Source organism: Homalodisca vitripennis, chromosome 3 (assembly GCF_021130785.1).
Source record: "Homalodisca vitripennis isolate AUS2020 chromosome 3, UT_GWSS_2.1, whole genome shotgun sequence".
Lineage (NCBI taxonomy): Eukaryota > Metazoa > Arthropoda > Insecta > Hemiptera > Cicadellidae > Homalodisca > Homalodisca vitripennis.
Window position 1 is genome coordinate 121,586,132 of NC_060209.1, and position 23,599 is coordinate 121,609,730.

Sequence of the window (23,599 nt, forward strand, 5' to 3'; positions counted from 1 at the left end):
CATTTATTTTGGTCCGTATTGTAATTCCAGCTTCTGTTTGTCTTACTTCTTGTAATGCTTCCTCTAAAGCTAAATTAAATAGCAATGGGGACAATCCATCCCCCTGTCTTACGCCTGTGCTTACATCAAACTTTTCCGAGATTTCCCCATTTATCTTAACCTTGCATCTAGATCCTGATATGCATGATTTTGACAAGTTTATTAATTTATTGGGTATTCCATACTTTTCCATAATCTTCCAGAGTCTTCTTCTACTAATCGAGTCATATGCTTTGGAGAAATCAATAAAAAGGCATAGAAAGGATTTATTGAATTCATGGTATTTGGCAATTGCCTCCTTCAGTATAAATATCTGATCGGTAGTTGATCTACCTCTAGTAAAGCCTGCTTGGTGGTCACTATCATATTGGATGTATACTCCTCTAATCTTTTTTGTAAAATCTTTGATAGCACTTTGTAGGTACAGTTTAGGAGAGAAATTCCTCTGTAGTTGGTGCACTCTTTTTTGTCACCTTTCTTATGGACAGGGATGACTATCGCTTCCTTCCATTCATTTGGAATCACTTCTTTTTCCCAAATATTCAGAATCAATTTGTGAATCTCCTTCGCTAGTCTTGCCCCTCCTGCTTTAATCAATTCTGATGATACTGAATCCTCTCCTGGAGCTTTATTGTTTTTTAATTCCTTGATTGCATTTTCTACTTCTTGTAGTGTTGGATCTGGGACCATTGGTTCCACATTTTGATATACTTCCTCGGTTTCCTCTTCCTCTTCCTCCAATGCTTCTACATTCAAGAGATCTTTAAAATACTCTTGCCATACTTGTATCCCTTCTTTGCTCTGTATCACTAGTTCCCCACATTTGTTTTTGATTCCATATGGCATTGGGCTGTATCCCTTCCTGAAAAATCTCACCGATCGATAAAAGTCTCTGCTATTGTTTGCCGTCCTATCCTGTTCCACTTTCTCTAGGATTTTGTTCACCCATTCCCTCTTTTTTCTCCTGAGTGTTTTTACCGTTTCTCTTGAGCGTTTTTTATATTCTTCCCTATCTCTTGCCTGTTTCCTGTTGAGCCAAGTCTCTTTCCCTTCCTTTCTTTGCACCACTTTTTCTTTGCATTCTTCGTCAAACCATGGTTTTTTGTTCTTCCTTTCATTCTTTCCACACACATCTTTTGCACAGTTTTGTAGGGTTTCCTTTATGTTTGTCCAGCCCCTTTCAATTTTATCTTCCTCTGGGTTTCCTTGAGCTAAGTTACTTAGGGCTTGGAAACGGTTTGACAGTTTAAGTTGGAAATCTTTCCTTATTTTTTCATTTCTTAGATGATCCAAATTAACATTTATTGAGGTTATAGTGTTCAGAAAAGCTATAGCACCCTTCATTCACACAAAGAAAATTATATATTTAAATGAAGTGTTGTTTTCGATTTAGGGAATCACAAGAGACAAAAGTTAGCAGGCATTCTTCCAAAGTATTCTGAGATCTTTAAAAGGCAGAATTGTAGAATTCCACACCGAATGATGTAAAAATATAAGCAGCTGCCATATTTAAACTTTTTTCCAAATCTTGCTGGGTTTATAATCTTGTATAAAACATGTCTTATATTACCAATACCTTCATACCACATTTGGTTCTTGAATCAATCAAAACTTATTGCACGTTAATTACCTTGTTTGTGTTCTATACACCTAAAAACGTAAAAATAGCCACCATCTTGATATTTTATTACTTCTCAGTAACATTTAAATTGCAAAACATAGAAAAAATAACTATATATAAAGTATTTTTAGTTGTAAAAATATTCAAGCGAAGTATCAAATGTTATCTAAAGAAGTAAATGGAGATAAGCAAAAATTTTGCTTAGTATTGAGGATAAAGGAAGAAAATTTAACATTTAAACTATGAGTGCCATTTTTTATTATGTTTTTAAAACCTATATTTTTGCATTTTCACTTTTAGGAACATTTCATTTTGGTGTAATCTTTATACTGCTAGTTCATTGTTTTTTTACCAAATATAATGTTTTATATAGAAGCATTATTAACACATCTATTGTCTAGTGTCCGAGCCGGTCCGCAACATGAGTGTAACAGTGACACAGAACTCCACAAAACTGTGGTGGCTCCCTCCCTGCAACACAGGTGGACCGCTCAGTCAGTTCTTGGTTCAGTTAAATGGTTCGACAACTCTCCATCATAACCTACAACAGGGAAGGGTGAGGTGTTTTAATTATTTCTGTCATAAGAAATGTCTAAAGTAATTGTGAAATATTATAATTTGCTAGAATGAAGTAGAGTAAAATGTGTTGAATGAAATCTGAATAGGTTGTAATAGGATAGTCAAGAAGTTTTAGCAGTGTTGCACACCTTGTGTATTAGATACTAAATCTCCCCTTACTGCCCCCTCTTAAGTACCATTAATATTTTTTTAATAACAATAAGAACCAAATCCTCTATTTTTATAAAAAGTTTATGTTTAGTTTGGCAACCACTATTTAGTAGACTTATTTTAAAGTATGAAGGGTGGATTTAAAATAATGTAAAATCTATGTTACATTATTCAAGCATCAGTATTGACTTAATGTTATATACTGTATTTGGACACACTGGTCACACAAGGTTTAAGATTTAATTCCATTGTAGTTATATGATTGAATTTTATGGTATAATATCTTGAAATTTGCAGTCGAATGGGCCATCAAATCTTTAGAGAACTCTGCAGCAGATCTACAACTGGGGTGCAAGCCATCTCTGGGAGCAATTGATATTTAAATGTCCTCTACCTCTGAAACAAATTGGCCTTTACAAATTGGTCTGTTTCTACTGTTTCCAACAGAGGACTCAGAATCTTTATATTCCCAGTCCTATGTGAACTCTCTTGAAAATTAATTAATTTTACTAAGTCAACATTTGTTCCACAGCATGTTCTTAAGTTCAGTTTAATAAACTGGAAACTTCTAGGTAATTTTTGGATACAAGATATCAAGAATAGTTTATGGGTAACGTTTTGGTAGGAATTATTTCTCTGAAACTCCCCCCTCCCCCATAAGTTCAAAAAGTGTTCAATGCTGACAATATTGTTCTTTGTTATAATTAAGAAAATTGTATTCAATTTTAAAATATACCAGATATTTTGAATAATTGCATCGTTTTGGTCCTAGAGACTTGGCCTCAACCATGAATTTATAAAAATATTAACCAACGTAACAAAATTGGAATTAATAATAATAGTCACAAATTAATAAATATATTATGAAAATTTGAAAACGTAATGTCAATGCACATTTGGATAGCCTATGAAGATGTTCAGCAAAATTTTGTTAATCGTGACTGTTAAATCGGCTGTCATATTTTAGAGTTGCTCCAGAAACTCAAATATCAGTTTACGTTGCCTTTCAAATACTGAGTATGTTTACTGTATTTGTAATATTAGTAATTAACCCAGTTTGTGTTTGTAAGTAAATCATACAAGCTATGTTACTAAATTAAAAACGTACGTTGCTGTATATTCAAGCCATTCATAATCAGTCATTTGGCTCAAACGTCACCAAAACCATTACTAAATAACAAATAATTCGTTTTGAGTCCTAAACTGTTTTCAATCAATATACTAATTTAATTTATATAACAACTGTAAAAATTGTGTTTTAATTAATATTTCCTAAATAATTTGTCCCATAATCTTTTTATGAATACTGTCTACAAAATAATATTTTCAAAATATATGTGAGTAAAAAAATTCAAAAGTACTAACAGCCCATGGAAAGGGCATCATATCTATTCCTTCAGATGAAATCTGTATATAAATCCTAAACCATAGTGAAAAAATTCTGAAAAAGGTTCCAATTAAATATTCTGTAAAAACATACTTTTGGTTTGATTCATATGGGCAGCACATTATTTAAACATTTCCATATTTTAATACTCTAGTGTTTTAGTATTAATGTGTACAATTTTTTTTACTAGGATCAAGGTCGTGTTCTAGTGATAATGTTATATTAAATGATCTTTGTGTCATCATACATTATTAGTTAGAACTGTTGCAGAGGCTCCCTGAAATTCATTCTTTTATAAGAAGTAACTCAGTAGACAATGTTTTGAAATTTCCGGGAGTTGGATGTTCATGACGCATGGATATGTTCCAAATGTTGCGTTCCTAGCTAAAAGTTAAAAATTTTTATATTTTCAGGCAAGATAAACAAAGTACAGAAGTTCTAAGACCTAACTAATTTTAAGAACAGCATAACGGTGATTTCCAAACTATCACCATTAGGCCAGAAAGGAAGGCAGGTTGCGGATGTTCAAGAACACTCAATGATGCACATTCCAGTAGCAGCCTTTGGAATACTGGTCAAAGGTAGCGTATGATATCTCACAGGGAGCTCTTTGGTAAGTTACAGTATTTTGTTAAACTTCTTAAACAGACTGGAATGTACTGAACCTCTATTTTCACTCTATGGGAAGCGTAAAATCCCTTCTTTTTGACTGACATGCTTAGGTTTTAGGACCGCCCCTTGATTAATGAATGAATGAACCCCATTCACCTGTTGTCTTTGACTGTTTTCTCAGTGATAGCCAATATAACCATGAGACACAGTTCTTGGCAAATGGTAATTGTTTTACTACATTGATAGGAAGAGTTCAACACAATAAATGTACCAATGAGTTTAGGAAGTCAGTTTTTCAGATTTTTTATGTAGAAATGATATTTATCACAAGATAAAATATTTTTTTCTAATATGTTTCAGGACCTGAATGAAAGTTACAATGATGTATACAACAATTCCCTTCTGAAAGCAGAGACTTCTTATGAAGTAACAATTATACCAGTTGGTTATAATAGAACATATTATGGTCACCCTAAATCTGAAATCTTCACTGTCCCTCCAAGAAGTAAGTACTACACGTTGTTCTTGCCGCCATTTATTTTATAAAGCCAACGTCAAATTCAACATTTGGCATCAACTATTGTCCTTCACGAACTATTTATTTAATATGCTTTGAAAAATGCAAATGACTTAACATAGACTACATTTTATATTCTCAGGAAAAAATCTAGAAATTATTTCCTCATCAAGATTTACAGAGCAAAACAAGGTTATCTGTCTGTAAATTACATAGTTACAACTAAATATGTTATTCACTTTCCTTAAAAAATTAGCTGTATTATGTAATCGAACTTTTTTCTATATTTTTTAAATCTGGTACGCATTTTTGTAAAGAAGGTTTTACCCTTGATTCTGGATAACTGATTTTGTTATGTTTTATATCTTTATTTCAAAGTTACAAGTTTGACATAATTCAAGAGGGTTTGCCGACAAATAAAGGTAGGGGCATTTTTACTTTTCTCAATTTTTTGGGATGTCATCATGGAGTTGGAGTGATTTGGAATATGTGTAGTCTACTAACAGTTTCATGGAGCAGCAGTACAGGAGAAACAACAAAAATTGAAATTTTTCTAAATAACTGACAGGGTAGGGAAATTTTTCACTTTATGTCACAGTATTATGTTTGATCTACTTGAGAGTCTGTTTAACATGGATGTGGAATAATACGGAGTAAATCAAGGTTCGTTGTTTTGATTAACCCACGTAAATTAGCACGTTCTCCTAAAATAACATATATTACTAATTGGAGTCACTAAACGTCAGGTTCTAGTCCTGCAGGAATCTTCATCTGTATCCCTAATAACATTACACGTTACAAAATATTAGCCAATTAAAAGTAAAAAATTAAATATAATTAACCAACTTTAAAACCCAGCAGGGATCACTTCTGGCTGGTTTATACCTACCAGTTGAACCCACCACTGGACACAGCAAAAACCGATGTGCCACTTCAATCTGGGCAACCTTATGTATGTCCAGTAGTGGCACATCACTAACCGCAAATGTTGAGATTCTGGGGTTCATGGGCAATTCAATAGGTTTAGTCTACTGTGGAAGATGACTGTTGGAGTTGGTGGGGTTTGTTCCCTTACCTCAGAGGTTCTTGTTAACCTCAACAAGGGTGTGCCACCCCCTGCCTACTTTGACTGGAGAGGCTGGTTCAGAGCTGGCCTCCCCTTCTTCCGGGATGACTTTGAGATGTAGTGGCCCTAATTCTTCCTCATGGATCTCGATAGGAGGCGGCACCTACTCCCTACCTTACCCATCCTGAATATCCTGTCACTCCGGAAGCAGCGCAAAGGTTCTTACAGGACTAAGTGCAATTTATAAGCTTCTTGTCCTAAGAGAACAAAAAAAAAACTAACTTTAAAATTTTATCAACCGTAAAAATAAAAAGCAATTTCTTGGAAATAAAATGTATTCAAAATTAATTCTATCATACAATTGTTGAAAGCGATGCTAAAATTTAATGTATAAAAAATCACTATATGCAATTTGAAGATAAATCCCTGTTATGTAAAACAAATGTTAAACAATATCAATTTCTGGCAAGGCAGATTAAACACCTGCATTTATGACTCATACTTTAGTATAGAGCACTATTATGTAAATTAGCTTGAAGTATAGAATCAAGAATTTATTCAACAAATTAATACATTTTGTATAGTTGACGTCAATATAATGATATTCTCTAATTATTTCGTAGTATAATGTACCTATAGATTTGTAACTGTCGCATTTAAATTTGTTATAATTCAAAAAACTAAACCAAGAAACCGTTTTATTTTCCTTTCTGTTGCTTATGAAAATAGTAAACATTGTACTTAGAAGAACTGGAAATAAGGATAAAATTTCAGGTATGTTTCAGGTTAGTTTTGTAGTATATGTTTTTTCCAAAATTTTACGCTGCCTTCAAAAATTGTATGGCATTGACTTCAAATAACTTACAGTACGTTATTGAAAGCTCTGAAATGACAAAAAGTGTTCTCGGATTAAAATTATGCTTTGCACTTTAGTTACTTGAATTGACCAAATTGTGAACTGAGACTCTCCATTTTAATATTTTCCACTTTATTATAGTTCCTGCTGAACCTGATAAAGAGAAGTTCAAGTCCTTGCCGCCAGTTGACATTTCCAGTCGTTCCGCAGTGGTCACCATCCACAGAGACACTTTCCCCAACACTGAGGGCACTGTCCGCTACTTCTTTATTCTCGTGGCCAGAGTGTGTACATTAAAGTTTTATAATTTATTCTAGTACCTGCTGAACCTGATGAAGAGAAGTTCAAGTCCTTGCTGCCAGTTGAATCTTCCAGTCGTTCCGCAGTGGTCACCATCCACAGAGACACTTTCCCCAACACTGAGGGCACTGTCCGCTACTTCACTATTCTTGTGGCTGAGAGTTTCCCACATGGACCAAGTCACGGTTGGCTGACAAACGGAACACAGTCTACACTCAACACTTGGGCTAAGGCTCGCCAGTCCAGGCCAACACCTCCCTATCAGGCTCATCTACCCTGGCCAAACCCTTTTCAATGTAATTATTACGTACACTAACACATCTACAATATCCTTTGTTTTGTACTTCTGGAGTTACAACAGATCTATTTTCTGTTTTATTATTTTTTAAAGGTGTGCTTTGTACAAACACATCAGGCCATTTTAAATAATATACATACTAAATTTTATAGTTTAATTTTTGGTGGGACATGATACTAAATAACGTAACTTGCATTGTTGGTAATTTCATTGTTATTCATTTTGTAATACAACCAACTGATGATACTTGTATATTACTTTCACAAATAAAATAACGATTTAAAAGGTCTACCTATGAAAGTTTCTGGGAAAGTAGACTTACAAAATGTGGATAACGGATATTTATAACATTACTAGCAGTTACCTGCGGCTTCGAACGCATTTTCCTGTTGAAAACTCAGACAATATATTCATGTATATAATAAACACTCCTGAGATGATCAATAGTCACTCAAAGCTATTCCAATCTCATGATCCATTTTAGATTTAAGTTTAAAGAACAGTGAGGGGGAAATCTTCCCAAGACATCCCAGAGGATAGTGTCGGATTCGCAAGATGCGCGTACTGACTAAAACGCCCCTCCTTTGCAATAATAAAACATGACCAGTGACATTATTTTGTAATTGTAATTGTGGTGTTTTTTGTTTTTTTTTTGGGGGGGGGGGTAAGGAGGGGGAAATCTTACCAAGACATCCCAGGATAATTGTGTTAAGACATCCCATGTAATTGTGGTGTGGGCCCCTAGTAACGTGCCTATGTTGCCTATGCTTAAATCCGGCCCTGGGCATAGCTATAATTATATGTGTGCTTAAGTCATAATCAAAGGTTTTTGTTTTTATAACCCTTTGTAATAAAACAGACTTGTGTTGTTAAAAAATTATCAATCAGTATATTATTACAATTTGTTTTCTGTTACTTTTGATGATTTAATTTTCAAATTTAACCCTTGGCAGTGTTAAAAGATTGGTATCTGAAACAGTGCTTCTTCGGTAAATAAATTTTATTTATATTTATACATAAAAATTGTTTACAAATAATTTTAATATACAATAATTATAATAATTTTATTACAATTTATTTCTTCAAAAAATCTACTACTGACTTAGAAGTACTTTTTTGTAAAGAATGTTTGCTTAATTTATTAAATGTAAAACAAATTTCACTCTTAGATTAATAACATTGATTCGTGCTTTATATTATCTTAAGCTAATTGAAACATGTATTGTTTATGACATAATGCCAACAGCGTCATCTCTGGAAGAGGTCGAGGTGGAAGTGGGGTCGCAGAAGTGTTCTGAGACAGACTACGCAACTTACTGTGACGGTCCCTTGGAGTCTGGCACTGCCTACGAACTGCGGATCAGAGCGTTCACTGCTACAGGATACCGGGACTCCCAGTCTATCAAGTTTCAGACAGGTCAGCAGATAATAAACAAACCAATTAGGCATTATTATGAAATTTTTGTAAGGTAGATTAAGGGACAACTTCAATAGTTGCTTATGGTTTTTGACCTGATAATTTGAATAAAACAAGTCCCAGAACTGTGAGTTAAATAGTTTTTGAGAAAACCCATGTCAAATACAAAAAAAATGGAGTGGAAAACACATATTTTTATCTTTGGACAATAACTTTTTTATTTCACCAAGAAACAGATAAAAATTTTTAATAAAACTTTTAGAAAATCGTATTTTGAACAAAACCATGTAAATATAAGTACACAGAAAGCAAATACATGTTTGATTAAATGAATTTTTATTCATAGCAGTACAACACACTATTATTTTTACATGTAGAATGAGCTCTCACAGTTTCTGTAAATCTTCATGGATCACTCTTTATAATCATTTTATGTACTCATATGTATAACAGTTCAAAACCTAGTTGTTTTCATGATGGTCAGTGCTTTAGTGATAGTAAAATTTTGTTAAGTTGTGTTTATGTTAATTCATTTGAAGTATCTGAAAAAGGGAATAAATTTATACAAATATATGTATGTTATTTTCAATATATGTTGAAACTTCGAAATAAACACAATTCAAACAAATTTTAACAGAATTACACAGAACCAGGGTTGGATTTAGGCATGGGCCACATGGACCTAGGCCCAGGGTGACACATTTTGAAGGCCAACTAAAATTTCACTAATAAAATCAACAGCATTTTTTGAAGAATTTTGTTTTTACTCAGGTTTATACACTAATTAAAACTACAAAAAGTTCAAAGAGAAGTTATTTAACACATTCGATATTTTATATCAGACTTCACTATTATTCTGCGCAGCGCATTACTGCGTAGAAGGGCAGCCGTTGATGTACACAAGGCGAGTTGGGCGCAACTCTTAGTTTATTTCGCCAGGCTGGGCGCTGGTGTCGGATCTTGAGTAGGAAGCGGCGGGAAGCGCAGCATCAATGAACGTTGAGCCCTAGCCACATTCGGCCACCTTTGTTGCTATTCAGGTAGTGGTGGAATGATTTATTCTGCTAATCAGAACTCGCTTTACACCCCTTTGGCTTAGCTGAGTAACATCAAACATTTAAACCCATACAATGCTGTCAAACGCAAGCGTGTTTATACTCATTGTTTGTAAAACATTAGTGATGCCATTGTATTTTAAAACTGATATACAGTTAGATTTGATTCCCTGCAGAGGTTTAGAGTTTTTATAAGCCTTTAAATTTAGTAGGCCTAGTGGAAAGTTTTATTTTCTTATTATTTCTTTAAAAAATGGATGGTCGAAAGAGGTTAAGCTGAATACAGAAAGATAGCAAATGAAAAAAAGCAGAAAAATCGCTGATGTGATAAACAAAACTGTGAAACTTGATGATTCTTTCAAGCTCAATGTTCAGGTCGGAGAACCTTCTACTTCCTTAAATGTTCCTGCCGACATCAATGCTTCAAAACTCAACGAGAGAGTGTATGATGTAGGAGAGATTGTGTTTAGGAGAGATGACAATGAATTTGGATCGCCAAATAATGGAAATTTTATGATGTGTATGGAATTTATAACCAAGTTTAATCCATTTTTAAAATCGCACGTTGATAAGTACGGAAACCCAGGTCAAGGAAGGTACCTTTCCTCTACAATGTGTAAAGAATTAATTGAATTGATGGGTAAAAGTGTTCTTAATACAATCTTTAATGAACTGAACAAAAATATATATATACATATATCAGTCATTGTTAACTCACTGCCAATGCTACCCATAGCAACCAGTTACCATTTAATTTAAGGTATGTACATGTAAATGGACTTCCAGAAGAATGGTTTATTGGTTTCCTGAAAAATTAAGGCCATACAGGTGCACAGTTAACTAAATCAGTACTTACATTTTTTAGTATTTGCGGTCTAGATATTCAGAACTGCCATGGCCAGTCATTTGACAACACCCCAAATATGAAGGGAATTTATTCAGGCCTACAAGCAAGACTGAAATAATTCAATCCTTTGGTGTTTTATGTGCCTTCTTCAGCCAATTCTTTAAACTCGGTTGGATCTAGTGCAGCAGAGTGCCATCTCTTATCTAGGCAGTTTTAAATTTATTACAACCGCTTTCCAACTCTTTTTCTTCCTCTACTCACAGATGGAATTTACTTGAGTTATATATTAAACCACAGAATAAGAACCTATCTCTAAAGTCACTGAGTATTACTACCTGCAAAAGCCTAAACCATGATTTTGAACCTATTATAGAGGCATTGAAAAGCATCCTTGACAGTGAAGAATAGAATGCAAGGGTGATTACTAAAAGTAAAGCCAAAGGACTTTTTTTGAACCAGTTCTTGACAAAAGAAACTACACTTATGGCTTCCTTTTGGGGAGATGCTTTACATGAGTTTAATGCTGTTAGTGAAAAATTTCAATCCCAAAAATGAACGTGAACTCTGTACAGCTCGCTTTTGTCAGTGAGTTAAGAGAAGCCTTTAATTTCTTTAAATCTGAAGGGGAGAAGAAACTATGGTCGGTACAAGATGATGGTGAACTTCAGGCAGAATGTGTGATAGATTGGCTAACGAGATTGCGGAGAAGAAAGAAGTTTCATGAAAAAGAGATCACGGAAAAAACGTGGATGACAAACTCAAAGAAAACTATAAACTAATAATTGACAAACTTCTGTCTGAGTTAAACAAGGGAATTGTTATTTACAATGAATTTCTAAACAGATTCTCGTTCTTGTCAAACCTCTGCCACTTAAGTGCCACTGAAATTACATCTGCTGCAACGTCTTTTCATTGATTATACTAAACAGACATTTAAGCTCCTTCTTTTGTTGTTGAATATCTTATGAATGTCTTCATTTGAAAGGTCTATTGTGCAAAGAAAAAATATCCAGTATAGAATAAATGTCGCTGTCACAGTTGAACAGATATATTTTGTCAAAAGATCTCCAGGACTTATATCCGAATGTAAGTTAGCTCTTAAGATGTTTTTATGTACACCAGCCAGCAACTGTGCAGCAGAACGTTCATTTTATACTCTTTCACGAGTAAGGAATGATTTAAGATCAACTGTCGGCCAGAAAAGCTTAGTTAACCCGCTTTAGCCATAGAAAAAGACTTGATATGTAAGCTTAAATTTAATAATGTCATTGATGCTAGGCGTACAAAAATCTGAAAACTGGAGTTTTAACTTTAAAAAAAGTTTAAATATGAATTAATTGTTTCAGGTGTCAATAAACAATGTTATTATTGAATAGTTTTCGATTTCTTAATTTCCTGATGTTGCCTAATAATCTAACCTTGACTAGGTTAGGATTCACTTTGAAAACAAACAACATAGCTTTTTTATTTATGTTTATAGGCTAAGTGGTTTTAAATTGAGCAAAAAAATATTAATTTCTGGTAGGGGCGCTGAAATGCTTTGGGCCCATGGGTGGAAAATTCGTAAATCCGGCCCTGCAGGGTCTCACAGAATCTCCTACTAGTTACTAACCATAAAAAATGGAATTCAGTTAGTTTGTCTGTTACAAGCTTGTCATCCTTCTGCCCAATGCATCAAAATGATTCACTTTTATTTAGAAAATAAGACCGCCCAAATAATATTTTTATAATTTTATATGAAAAATGAATTCATTTGTGTTACAGAAAACCCACCTGCTGCTTTTGCTATTTCTTTTATACTTATTATCTTGGCAATAGCAATTATTGCAAGTGTGGCCAGTTTTATTCTCTGGAGGAGATGGAGGTGAGTATTTAACTAATATTAATTGGTCATTAATATTTCTTACTACAATGAAAATTGATTTACCAATAGGTGAGATATAAATAAAGTAAAAGCAAATTCTCTTACTGTTGGAGAAATGGATGATCAACTTACTATTCATCATGATACAAAAACTTGTGTGATATAAAAATATAGTTATACAAATAAAGCTAACTTTGTCAATAGGTACGAGCGCTGTTCAAAAAGTATCGGACCTTCTGTCCTCCTGCTTAAACGAATGAAGTGCTGGCGGCCAAGTTTAATGGGATGTGGATGAGACTGTCATGCTTGCGCATGCACTGTTTCGTATCATGACAAAGCTTCAGTTACCGGCAGTCAGCCTAGTGATGTAGACCTCTCTGTTGTGCTCAGCAGTTTTTATAAAGTTATAAAATGACAGAAAAACTTGTGCAGCATTACTGCATTAAATTTTTTCAAAAGCTGGTGATTCGCAAGTGGAAACAATTCACAAGATTCAACAGGCTTTGGAGATGCCTGCCACGAGCAGTACTCGAATAAAAGAGTAATACAATCGATTCAAAGATGGTCAAATGTTAGTGGAAAGTGAATCACATTCAGGTCGACCATAGACAAGTCACAGTCATGTTGGCAGTCTCTTTGACTCCAGTGGAGTCCTCCGCTGGGAGAAGTGTGTGCATCATCAAGGAGGCTGCTTTGAAGGGGATTAGAAGTTTCTATCTCTAGTTCAATAAATGCACTTTTAAATAAAAAAAAGTCCTTTACTTTTTGAACAGCCCTCGTATATCCTTCTAAGTAGTATGTGAATGAGTCTAGAAACTGGTTAGTGCTGAGTAGTTTAACAAGTCATCAGAATTGCTAGTATTTTTGTTGATGATATTGCATTCTTTTATTCTACCAAAAGAGAATGAAATGAGCTATAGATTTGAAAGTTTCCATTCAACCTCAGTGAAGACTTACGTGTCATGTGGTGTAGTGTACTTCTACCTTTTTTATATTAGAAGTGGTAATTTTAGTACCAATAATCTTGTGAATAGTACAAGAAGTTTGCTAAGTAGTCTTTACGACAAATAATGTATTATTTTTTTTTTTCAAACAATCAATTAAATATATACAAAATGTGTATTTAAAAAGGTAAAAGAAATTTTAATTTTGGCTGGTTTTGAATGTCTGATTTTCAATATATTTTTATTATGTTGGTACTCATGCTCCTGAAGTATAATAAAATTTCCAGCTGTATTCATTGTTTACTTTTTCAGTGGCAGCTGCTAAGGTCAAGTGTATTTTATGAACTCAGTTATTTTTGTTTGTTAAAAAAGTGGATCAAAGAATTTGTATACAATTTTGTGTGGAAAACAAAATGAAATTGTAACAAAGTGTGGCAAATGTAAACAAAGGTCTATATTGAGTCTGCTATGAGTAAAACAAGTGTTTACATGTTTTATAAATTTGTATGCTAATATGGGCTTATACAGAGTGATTCCCGATGAAAGTGCGCATTTTTTCAGGGTTGATAGAGGATGTGAAAGATTTGTTTTAGCAGTTTTGCTTATTTTTTGCTGAATCTCGAAGGGAACACTATGTGTTGTCTAGAGGAGGCATTTCACAAATTCTCAATGTTCTCAGAAACGAAACATTTGTGTCCACATGTGTATTGGACAAAAATTTTTGTATTCACATTCTTTATCAACCCCGAAAAAATGTGGTAGTGGTAGTGAGTGATTCAAATCTGTGTGATTCTGATTTTATATTTGTAAATTGTGGATGGAATAAAAACATTACTATCAGTTAATATGAATCAGCTAATGCACAGGTGTGGTGATAGGTATTATCACACTATGTGTAGAACAGAGATCTGTGAATCTATTTTTATCTTTTCAAGGTACACTGGCTACATCTGTTGCAGTAAAGAAGAAAAGAACACAATAATAAAAAAGAAACCAAAACTGAAGAAAACTAAAACTTCTGACTTGTGTGAGAGTCTAACCATCAAACAGTTTTTGCAACACACTGAAAATGCCCTGTCATCACCAGATCTGTTACAGACAGAGTTTAATATTTTAGAAAATGAAAATATCCAGTATCCTCAAGTAATTGCAAAGCTGGAACATAACAAGGAGAAAAACAGATATGGCAATATTTTCCCATGTAAGTACTAAAATAAATGTAAAAATTAACTCTTAATTCAATTAGTCCCATTCTAAGAAAGATGTTTAATAGTTTAAACTATTTTAATAAAGGAATCAATGATCAAAATATGTGCGGTCAATAATTGGCTGAGCGTTAGTGAAGTCTGTCATACCAAGAGCTAGAAATATTTCATTTCTGTCTGTCTGTCCTCAAGATATCTCTAAAACATATAGACTTAAAATTGAGCATGAAGCTTAATTTCTATATGAGGAACACTGAGTTTGATGATGGTGTATGTCAATCCATGGGATTTGGTTAAACTTTAGTGAATATGTTTACATTGGAATTACAGGCAACTATGACAGTAGCGATTATTTAAACACTGATATGAAGCTCAATGTAATCAACAAAAATGTGAATGTATCATATGGAAAGGTTTGTGATAAAGATTTTATCTGTGAACTTGAAATATCCAATGAAACTTCATTTTTACGTAGGCAAGAATGAGTTTCATAAAAGTACATGTTCAACCAAGGAATTCATTCAGCTGTCTATCACTCAGTAGGCTGACACAATTTCTCTTTTATTATCTGGTTGATGTACAAAGTTTTTTTCTGTATGATCATCATTCTAACTGTCAAAAATGAAATGAGCTATAGATTTGAAATCCTGCATTAACTCTCAACGAAGCCTGTTATGTGACACATGGTGTGACGTACTCCTACCTTGTATTAGATACAGATTTAATATTATAAATTTGTTTTTAACCAATTTTATAAGTTCTTTATATGTACCTGTAGTTCATTCTTGTTATACAAATTTTAATTTTTAGTAATAGATTATGATAAGAAATATGTGTAAAATTCCGCTAGTTGCTCCCAAATCAAATTTTTGTTTCTATAATATTATTTAATAACGCTAAAACGATTTCATACATTATTCTACATTTGTAACTACTAAGAACCAGTTTTAATGCCCCTGTTGTGGTGGCCAAAGTACAGTACCAACTACACGGGGATGATGGAGGGACAATTACTGGCCGCCACAATTGTCCGTGTCTGCAGGTGAATATATCCTGATCTTATGACTATTAAGGTTAGGGGTTAGCAACTGATCTGCCGAACTTGGAACTCCAACTGTTTTATAGAAGTAAATATATTTATTTATAATGTACGTTTGTTCAAATATAAACTACCAAATACTCCTACAGAATTAATTGAACAAAATATCTAACTACTTAATATATTCTTATGCTTACAAATTTGTTAATTAAAACCAATAATTTTATTTTTTAGATGATGTAACTCGCGTAATACTGGAAGGAGATGATAGGAACAACTATATCAATGCTTCACATCTCAAGGTTCGTATTTTCTTTTAAATTACATAACCAATGTAAAATTTGCAAGAGGGGCCTTATATTTATGAGTTAAAAGAAATTACTTGCATTGAGTTAGTTTACAGGAAATCACTACAAGTATTTTAATAAATATGTATTGTTTTATATAACAAGAACTTAAAATACTCTACTAAGACTTGGCTTAGTTATTGGGTTTAACTAAGCAAAACTTAAATATTTGTTTTAATTGTGTATTTGTCTGTAGGTTTGTCTTTCTGTGTGATAACTTTTCACAGAAGGTCCTTGAGACTTGAAACTTGGTACATACGGCCATTCCTCTTGGTCCAAGGAAGAACTCTTTTGATTATGGGATCAAACATTGCCATTGAATCCATAATAAATAAATGCCTTTGATTCTTGAAATGCCTCATTACATTTGGGTCCATTGATACTTTGTTGTATCGCTATATTTGCACTTGTTAAATTCAAATTCAAAGTATTTATTGCACATTGACATTTGAATAATTACATAAGTAATACAAACAGGTGCATGGTCAAGTTTTCTAAAAGTATAACTAAAATACAAGTGTTTCAGTATGTACTGCATGAATTATCTATACAGTATAGTGTTATGTCTATAAAGAATAATAAATCATCCTTATTTTACATAGACTGAAGTGATAATATGGTGTACTAATGAATAATTACATGGGTGGGGATTGTAAAATTGATTAGTTATATTATTTGAAAAATCTTTCTGCATTTCGTTTACTCTGTAATAAGCCTTTTCTATGAGGAGGTTTTTAGCACTTTTTTGAAAACTACTATTTTTATGCCCTTTTAGTGATAAAGATAAACAATTATATAACCAAATTCTGATATATAGTGGACTTTTTTCAAATAAAGAATTTTTATGGATTGGAAAGGCAAGAAGAGTTTTGTGTCTAGTATTATGATTATGCTGATTTTTGTATTGGTCAAAGGTGTTTGGATTTTTATGGACTAAGTTCAACAATTCAAAAATATATAAACCTGATACTGTGAGTATTTTAGATTTTTTAAATAGTGTTCGGCAGCTCTCTCTAAAGTTTGCACCAACCATTGCTCTCAGAACAGCTTTTTGAGCTATGAATACTTTTCAAAATCAGGAGATGAACCCCAGAGTACAATACCGTATTTCAGAATCGATTGAACATAGGCATAGTATACAATTTTAAAAGTAGAAATAGATACTGAATCTGCTAGTATTTTCACTGCAAAGCGAAAAGAGCTTAGTTTGTTTACTAGCTAATTAACATGAAATTTTCAGTTTAAATTTTTATCATTTTCAGTTTTAAAGAGAAATAAAGAAGTATAATTATCATTGTACTATTATTTATAGTTGGATTCAGTATTACACTATTTAGGTCTGCTATATCAAGTATGTCCTGGTGATAATGTGACCTTATTTTTATGCAGGTCGATTTTCTTCCTTGCCACCATAGTTTCTTCACTCACCTTCATTTAATTTTTACTAGCAATGAACCTTATCTAAAATGTTTGCAAGAAATGAAACATTTTTTCTTACCTTATTTCTCCGGTTCTCCTATCCTCATCTTCCCATCTCATTCTCTTGTATAGCCTTGCACAATATTTTACATTCCTCTCTTATTCTCCAAGGCCTACGTGATTAAAACATTTCAGTTATTGAAATTTTATGTAGTGATTAATTATAAATATAGCCATCTGTATAAGTTAGTATTGTGTTACATTTACTACTCTGATTCAACAGTACTTACTGTGGCCACTGGTACCCAGGTGGTACTTAGCCTCGTTAACACACCATCTCCAGATTTCTCTGCATTTTGCATTCTCTTTCCTCCTTTACAGTCTTCTCAGATCAATGTTCACTTGGTCCCACCACTTTAGGTTTAGTCGTTCAAGGGGTCTTCTAACAACAGTAATACTCATGATAAATTTATAGTCTGTCATTTACGTTGAACATTTTATAGCAAACTTCAAACACTTTTCATAGTAATAAAGGAGGAGTAAAATATTATTAACAATCTTATACAATTTACTGTAATATTCAATTTGCTTTTTGTCTACAGTTAAAAGAAGCCAAGTCAGTAAATTACATAGCTTGTCAGGCACCTAAAGCTACCAGCTGTGGAGATTTTTGGAAAATGATTCACCAGTTTCGTGTGAACATAATTGTAATGCTTTGTATGCCAGTGGAAGAAGAAAAGGTAAGTTTTATTATTTATATTAAAACTTTTGCAATCTTATAACCCAAATCATCCTCTGGATTATAAAATAAAATTTCTGTGTTAGTGATATAGATTTGTAAAATATATTAATAATAATTACAAACCATAAATTTAGTTAAAAATTATGCCTGGAAACAATGTAGAATATTTAAGTAGTATAGAACATAACTGAATGTAACTATTCCCAACATGATAGTTTTACTGGATCTTACCCATCCTGTCATTAGCAAAAGTAATTGATTAAATAGAAATAATATTTTTACCTTGCATTGGACAATGTAAAATTTTAATTTAGGTTTTAGTTTACCAATCCAACATTGTGTTTGTAACAGCGATTGGTTTCGCCCCTTTCCTCGCCTTTTTCAGGCTGAAATTCCCTGTTTAGATGCAAATTGAAAATCAGTATCTAAAAGATCTGCTTCAACCATTCACCACATCAATAATATTCTCAGGCACACCAATATACACAAGTAATAAACAGTCAAATTCAACTTTAAATATTTAGGTGTCTATTCAAAATGGGGCATGTAAGGTTAAATGATAAAATATCTAGAAGTTATAATGTTAAATTGCTGTTTACAAAACTCCTAGCAGCTTACCATCCTCTCAAACCTTTAATGAACCAAATGTAATTTTGGATGACTGAAAAAAACAAAATAAGGTTAAATGAGAACTAAAGGCTCATAAGATCGACAAAAGTCTATAGATGGCATAAAATACATAAAGTAGTAAACAGTTTAGACTATACTATTTCTATTTTAAATACATTTTCTCTGTTTGTAGGAAAAATGCTTTATTTACTATCCAAGTCCGACAGAAGTTGTCATGTACGACGATATCGTTATCACCTGTTGTAAGGAAGAAGAGTTCTCGAATTATATTGTCAGGCACATTGTTGCTGATAAGGTAAATATGACATGAGTAGTACATTATAAGTTTAAAAGGTTTTAGAATGATAATGGATGGAGTTTGTTGTATTATAGCTCAATTACTGGAATCAGTGTACAGCATTTAATGTAATGGTGTCACAGAGCTCTGCAGTTGAATTGTAAGAGTCTTCAAGTAGGATTGATAAAAATTTAAATCATGGATCCTTGAGTTGACAACTGTTTGATACTGGAAGTTCAGAAGATTCCTCTTTTCATGCGTTGAAAGTGCAATCGTGATACAGTTTGATACAATCCTGTGGTACTGGAAGACTAAATCTGCCTAGTGTTGTGAGTTTGAAATCCAATGAAAATATAATAAATGTCTCCACCCATCTTTTTCGGCTCTGGTTCGGGTTGAATATTCATGCCTAGGTAATTTATATACTATTCCCCACAAGCATATTTATGGGAATTAAAAAATTAAAGTATTTTATTTTAAGGTGAACTACTATTTCCCCCTCACCTGCACCTTGATATAATGGCATTATGCCTCTGCAATGCGGCATCTATTGTAACAATTTTTATTCAACTTAGTTCATAGATCTCATGGCTTCCTCAGCAATCTTTAGGTAAGTACAACTATTTTCATAATAAAAATCCCAATTCTGCTGAGCTAACTGACGTTTTACCAGTTTTCATATACACCGTGTCCCAAAAAAAACTGAACAACTTTATTAGATTGTAATTATTTTAATAACACACATATAAAAGAATTTTTTGATTTAAAGTAACACGCATAATCTTAAGTTATTTTGGGTACAACCTTTATTTGTGAACCTCAACATGGTTTCCATTGTTGGCAAAAAGATAGTCGATTCGGCTATCTAACTCTGCCCACACTCGATGACGCATTTCCTCATTAATTTTGGAAAAGGCCGTGATAATCCTTAGTCTCAATTCTTGAATGTTTAACACTTTAGACTTGAAAACCTGGTCTTTTACAAATCCCCAGACAAAAAAATCACATGGTGTTATGTCTGGGGGACCGTGGGGGCCAGGCTATGGAACCACCGCGCCCAATCCACCGACGAGGGAAAGTGTCATCAAGTGATTCTCTTACAAATAAGTTCCAGTGCGGAGGGGCACCATCTTGTTGAAAAAAAAACGTTGGGCTGTAGGTCTTCTAGCTGTGGGTAAGCGTAGTTTTCTAGCATGTCTAGATAAATGTTACCATTAATTGTTTTTTCATTGAAGAAAAACGGGCCAATAAGTCTGTCATAGGAAATAGCACACCACACATTTAACTTGGGACTGTCTCGAACATGTTCCCGAACTTGATATGGTCTTTCTGTACCCCAAATACGCACGTTATGTTTATTCACTTTTCCACATACATGGAACGTGGCCTCATCAGAAAACACTACCTTCTTTAGAAAGTTCTCATCAGCAGTTAAACGATCAAGCACAGTAACTGCAAAGTGTTTACGTTTAAGTTTGTCATCTGGAGTAATTTGCTGCAAAATTTGCAGCTTATAAGGTTTCATTTTCAAATTTTTCTTTAAAATTCTTTGAACACTGGATTTTGATAAATTTAACTCACGTGCTGCAGTGCGAATAGATTTTTGAGGACTCCGTAGAAATGTTTGTTGCACGTTCTCAATAGCTTCATTTGGCAGTTTAGGCCTACCATTGTTTTTTGAATGTTTTATGCTGCCAGTTAACATGAACTTATCATACCAGGCTCGAATGCTGTTCCTTGATGGTGGATGGCGACCATAGCGTGTTCTAAACCTTCTTTGCACTACAATATCTGATTTGGTTTCAATGTACCACTCAACACACTGCGCTTTCTCCTGTGCATTCATAGTGACTGCTTTATTGTAGGTTATGTTTTGGGGTTAAGCAGTTTGAGCAAACAACAATGAAACAGCTGATCTTTACAACTAACATTAAAAAAAACTTTATAAACTCTACCTTCATGTGGTCATGCTTATAATAATCTAAATTTAACTTTGCGGATTTTATTAGGCTTTAAAGTTGTTCAGTTTTTTTTGGGACACGGTGTATAATCAGCACCTCATAGTCTGTAGGAGATGTACGTAATAAATATGAACCAATGTTGTTTTGGCGATAGTTCAAGTGGTATCTTATCGGAAAAGCGATAGGAATTGCATCACTTCTGGTTGATTTATTGTTGTTATATTTCTCAAAAGTTTGATAACAGGAGTCACTCTACCACTGCTAACATTGGGACAGATTTTCCACGCTGGCATTGATTTTAGTGTACATGACTAAAATGCACCAAAAGAAAAAATATATTCTGTTGGGAAATAGCATCACTTGTTGTGGACTTCAATGTGAATATGATTAGTGGCATCTCCATGTATCATGGCCAATTGATGAGTCTATTGATTCCTTGGCACTCTTTGAAGTTCATGTACACACCTTTTATTTCCTGTCTTGATCACGATTTTTTTTGCTTTGAAACCTCTCATCAGAAAAGGGTATATTTGTGGATTACTCTGTTTGTGCTTCATTTAATCAAATATAACAATTGTAGAAGATGTAATTAAAATAACATTTTCCTTGCTACAGTAAGAAATTCTAGACCAGATGCCTCATCTCTCTGGCTTTCATTGCCCCTGGTTTATTTTTTTGAACATCACAAAGTGTTTATGTCACTAACCATGTCTTTAATAAGATTTTCCATTCTAAGATGATGTAAAAAGAATTGTTAGCATGCACAGCTTGTGATGATGAAGGCATGCTTATTCATTAGTATCTGCGAATGAGGTGGTGAGACAAAGCATTTCACTTCCACGCATTGTTTTTAACTCAAAGGTAATCTAAATATCACAGTGTCAACAACCTGGGTGGATGGATACCCAGCAGGGATCACTTCTGGCTGGTTTATACTTTCCAGTTGAACGTACCACTGGGCATAGCAAAAACCGATGTGTCACTTAAATCTGGGTAACCTTATGAATGTCCAGGAGCGGCACATCACTAACCACAAATGTCCAGATTCTGGGGTGCAAGGGTAATTCGATAGGTTTAGTCTACTGCAGGAGATGACTGTTGGAGTTGGTGGGGTTCATTCCCCAAGTATCAGAGGTTCTTGCTAGCCTCAACAAGGGTGTGCCACCCCCTGCCTGGTTTGACTGGAGACTGGTTCATGGCTAGCTACCCTTCTTCCGGGGGGACATGAGATTAGTGCCCTAATTCTTTCTCATGAATCTCAATAGGAGGTGGCCACTACCCCCTAGCCTTATCCATCCTGAATATCCTGTCACTCCGGAAGCAGCATTAAGGTCCTTATAGGACTAAATGCAAAAAGCTTCTTGTCCTAAGAGAACAAAAAAAACCTGGGTGGATCCTGCTTCTCTCCATAATCAATTCAATCATGTTTAATTCATGTTTTACAGCCTCACAACAAGAAAGGAATTTAGATGTCAGGTATTTTTTCAGTTGCCACACATGTGAAGGCAGTGTAAACTCAATATGGTTTTAAAAAAGCAAAGACTTCTTTGTTTTTCACATAGAAGTCCATGCGTTGGTGACGTGCATGCAAAGCGGTGACATGGGATTGCCGGTGGCTGTCACGTTTGTGTCATTAATTTATTAGTCAAATATTTGTGTCTTTATTTTTCATGTTTAAATGTTTTTAATTTTAATTTTTAACATATGATAAAATGTGTTTTAATAGTTCAACAACATTTTAGAGATCTGAAGATGGGATACAGAATACTAAAACTAGAGTTATCAAATATTATATGAAAAGAAGTGTGACAATTGTAAGATACTCTGACTTTATTTGTTGTGCCTAGCTACTTCTGGAAGCGAAAAAAATGTTAAATTTTATCCATGTAAGCTATATACCGATTCAGTGATAAGAAAAACTAATTCTAACACGAGCACTCGTGTCTGTCACAGTCAACGTGTTAAAGACAACATATTTAAACAATCTTTGAATCTGATGAATATAATATATCAATGTTTTTCACACATGTTGTAGGGAGGTGTTACACTGGAGGTGAAACAGTTTCACTTCATTGGATGGCCAGACTTTGGAGTGCCAGAATCACCAGACGTAATGGTGAAGTTTGTGAATGCTGTGCAACACGTGAGCAAAGGCAAAGAACACTATATGGCTGTACACTGTAGGTAAGTAATCTTTATAAATTTAAACTATGCACAAAATTACAAACATGAAACACATATATTATATGTAGTTAGCATTTTGTATAAATGATTCTAGCGCAGGTGTTGGCAGAACTGGTACATTTATAGCCCTTGACGCCTTAATGAGGATGACACGTCAAAAGTGGAACTGCACCTTCAACATATTTGACATAGTTCACAGAATGAGGGAACAGAGGTGTAAAATGGTTCAGACAGAGGTTAGTA

At 33.8% G+C, this 23,599-nt stretch overlaps 1 protein-coding gene across 1 annotated transcript in view; it reads left to right on the forward strand.

Moving 5' to 3' along the window:
* The window catches only part of LOC124357452 (receptor-type tyrosine-protein phosphatase eta-like), a 113,475-nt gene that overhangs the window by 83,153 nt on the left and 6,723 nt on the right, over positions 1-23,599 (forward strand). Inside the window, exons 12-22 of the mRNA XM_046809274.1 lie at positions 2,062-2,216; positions 4,749-4,893; positions 7,145-7,423; positions 8,672-8,842; positions 12,509-12,608; positions 14,488-14,753; positions 16,031-16,098; positions 18,165-18,302; positions 19,107-19,229; positions 23,208-23,356; positions 23,451-23,592. Coding sequence (XP_046665230.1) covers positions 2,062-2,216; positions 4,749-4,893; positions 7,145-7,423; positions 8,672-8,842; positions 12,509-12,608; positions 14,488-14,753; positions 16,031-16,098; positions 18,165-18,302; positions 19,107-19,229; positions 23,208-23,356; positions 23,451-23,592 — 1,736 coding nt within the window. The remainder of the gene's footprint in view (positions 1-2,061; positions 2,217-4,748; positions 4,894-7,144; positions 7,424-8,671; positions 8,843-12,508; positions 12,609-14,487; positions 14,754-16,030; positions 16,099-18,164; positions 18,303-19,106; positions 19,230-23,207; positions 23,357-23,450; positions 23,593-23,599) is intronic.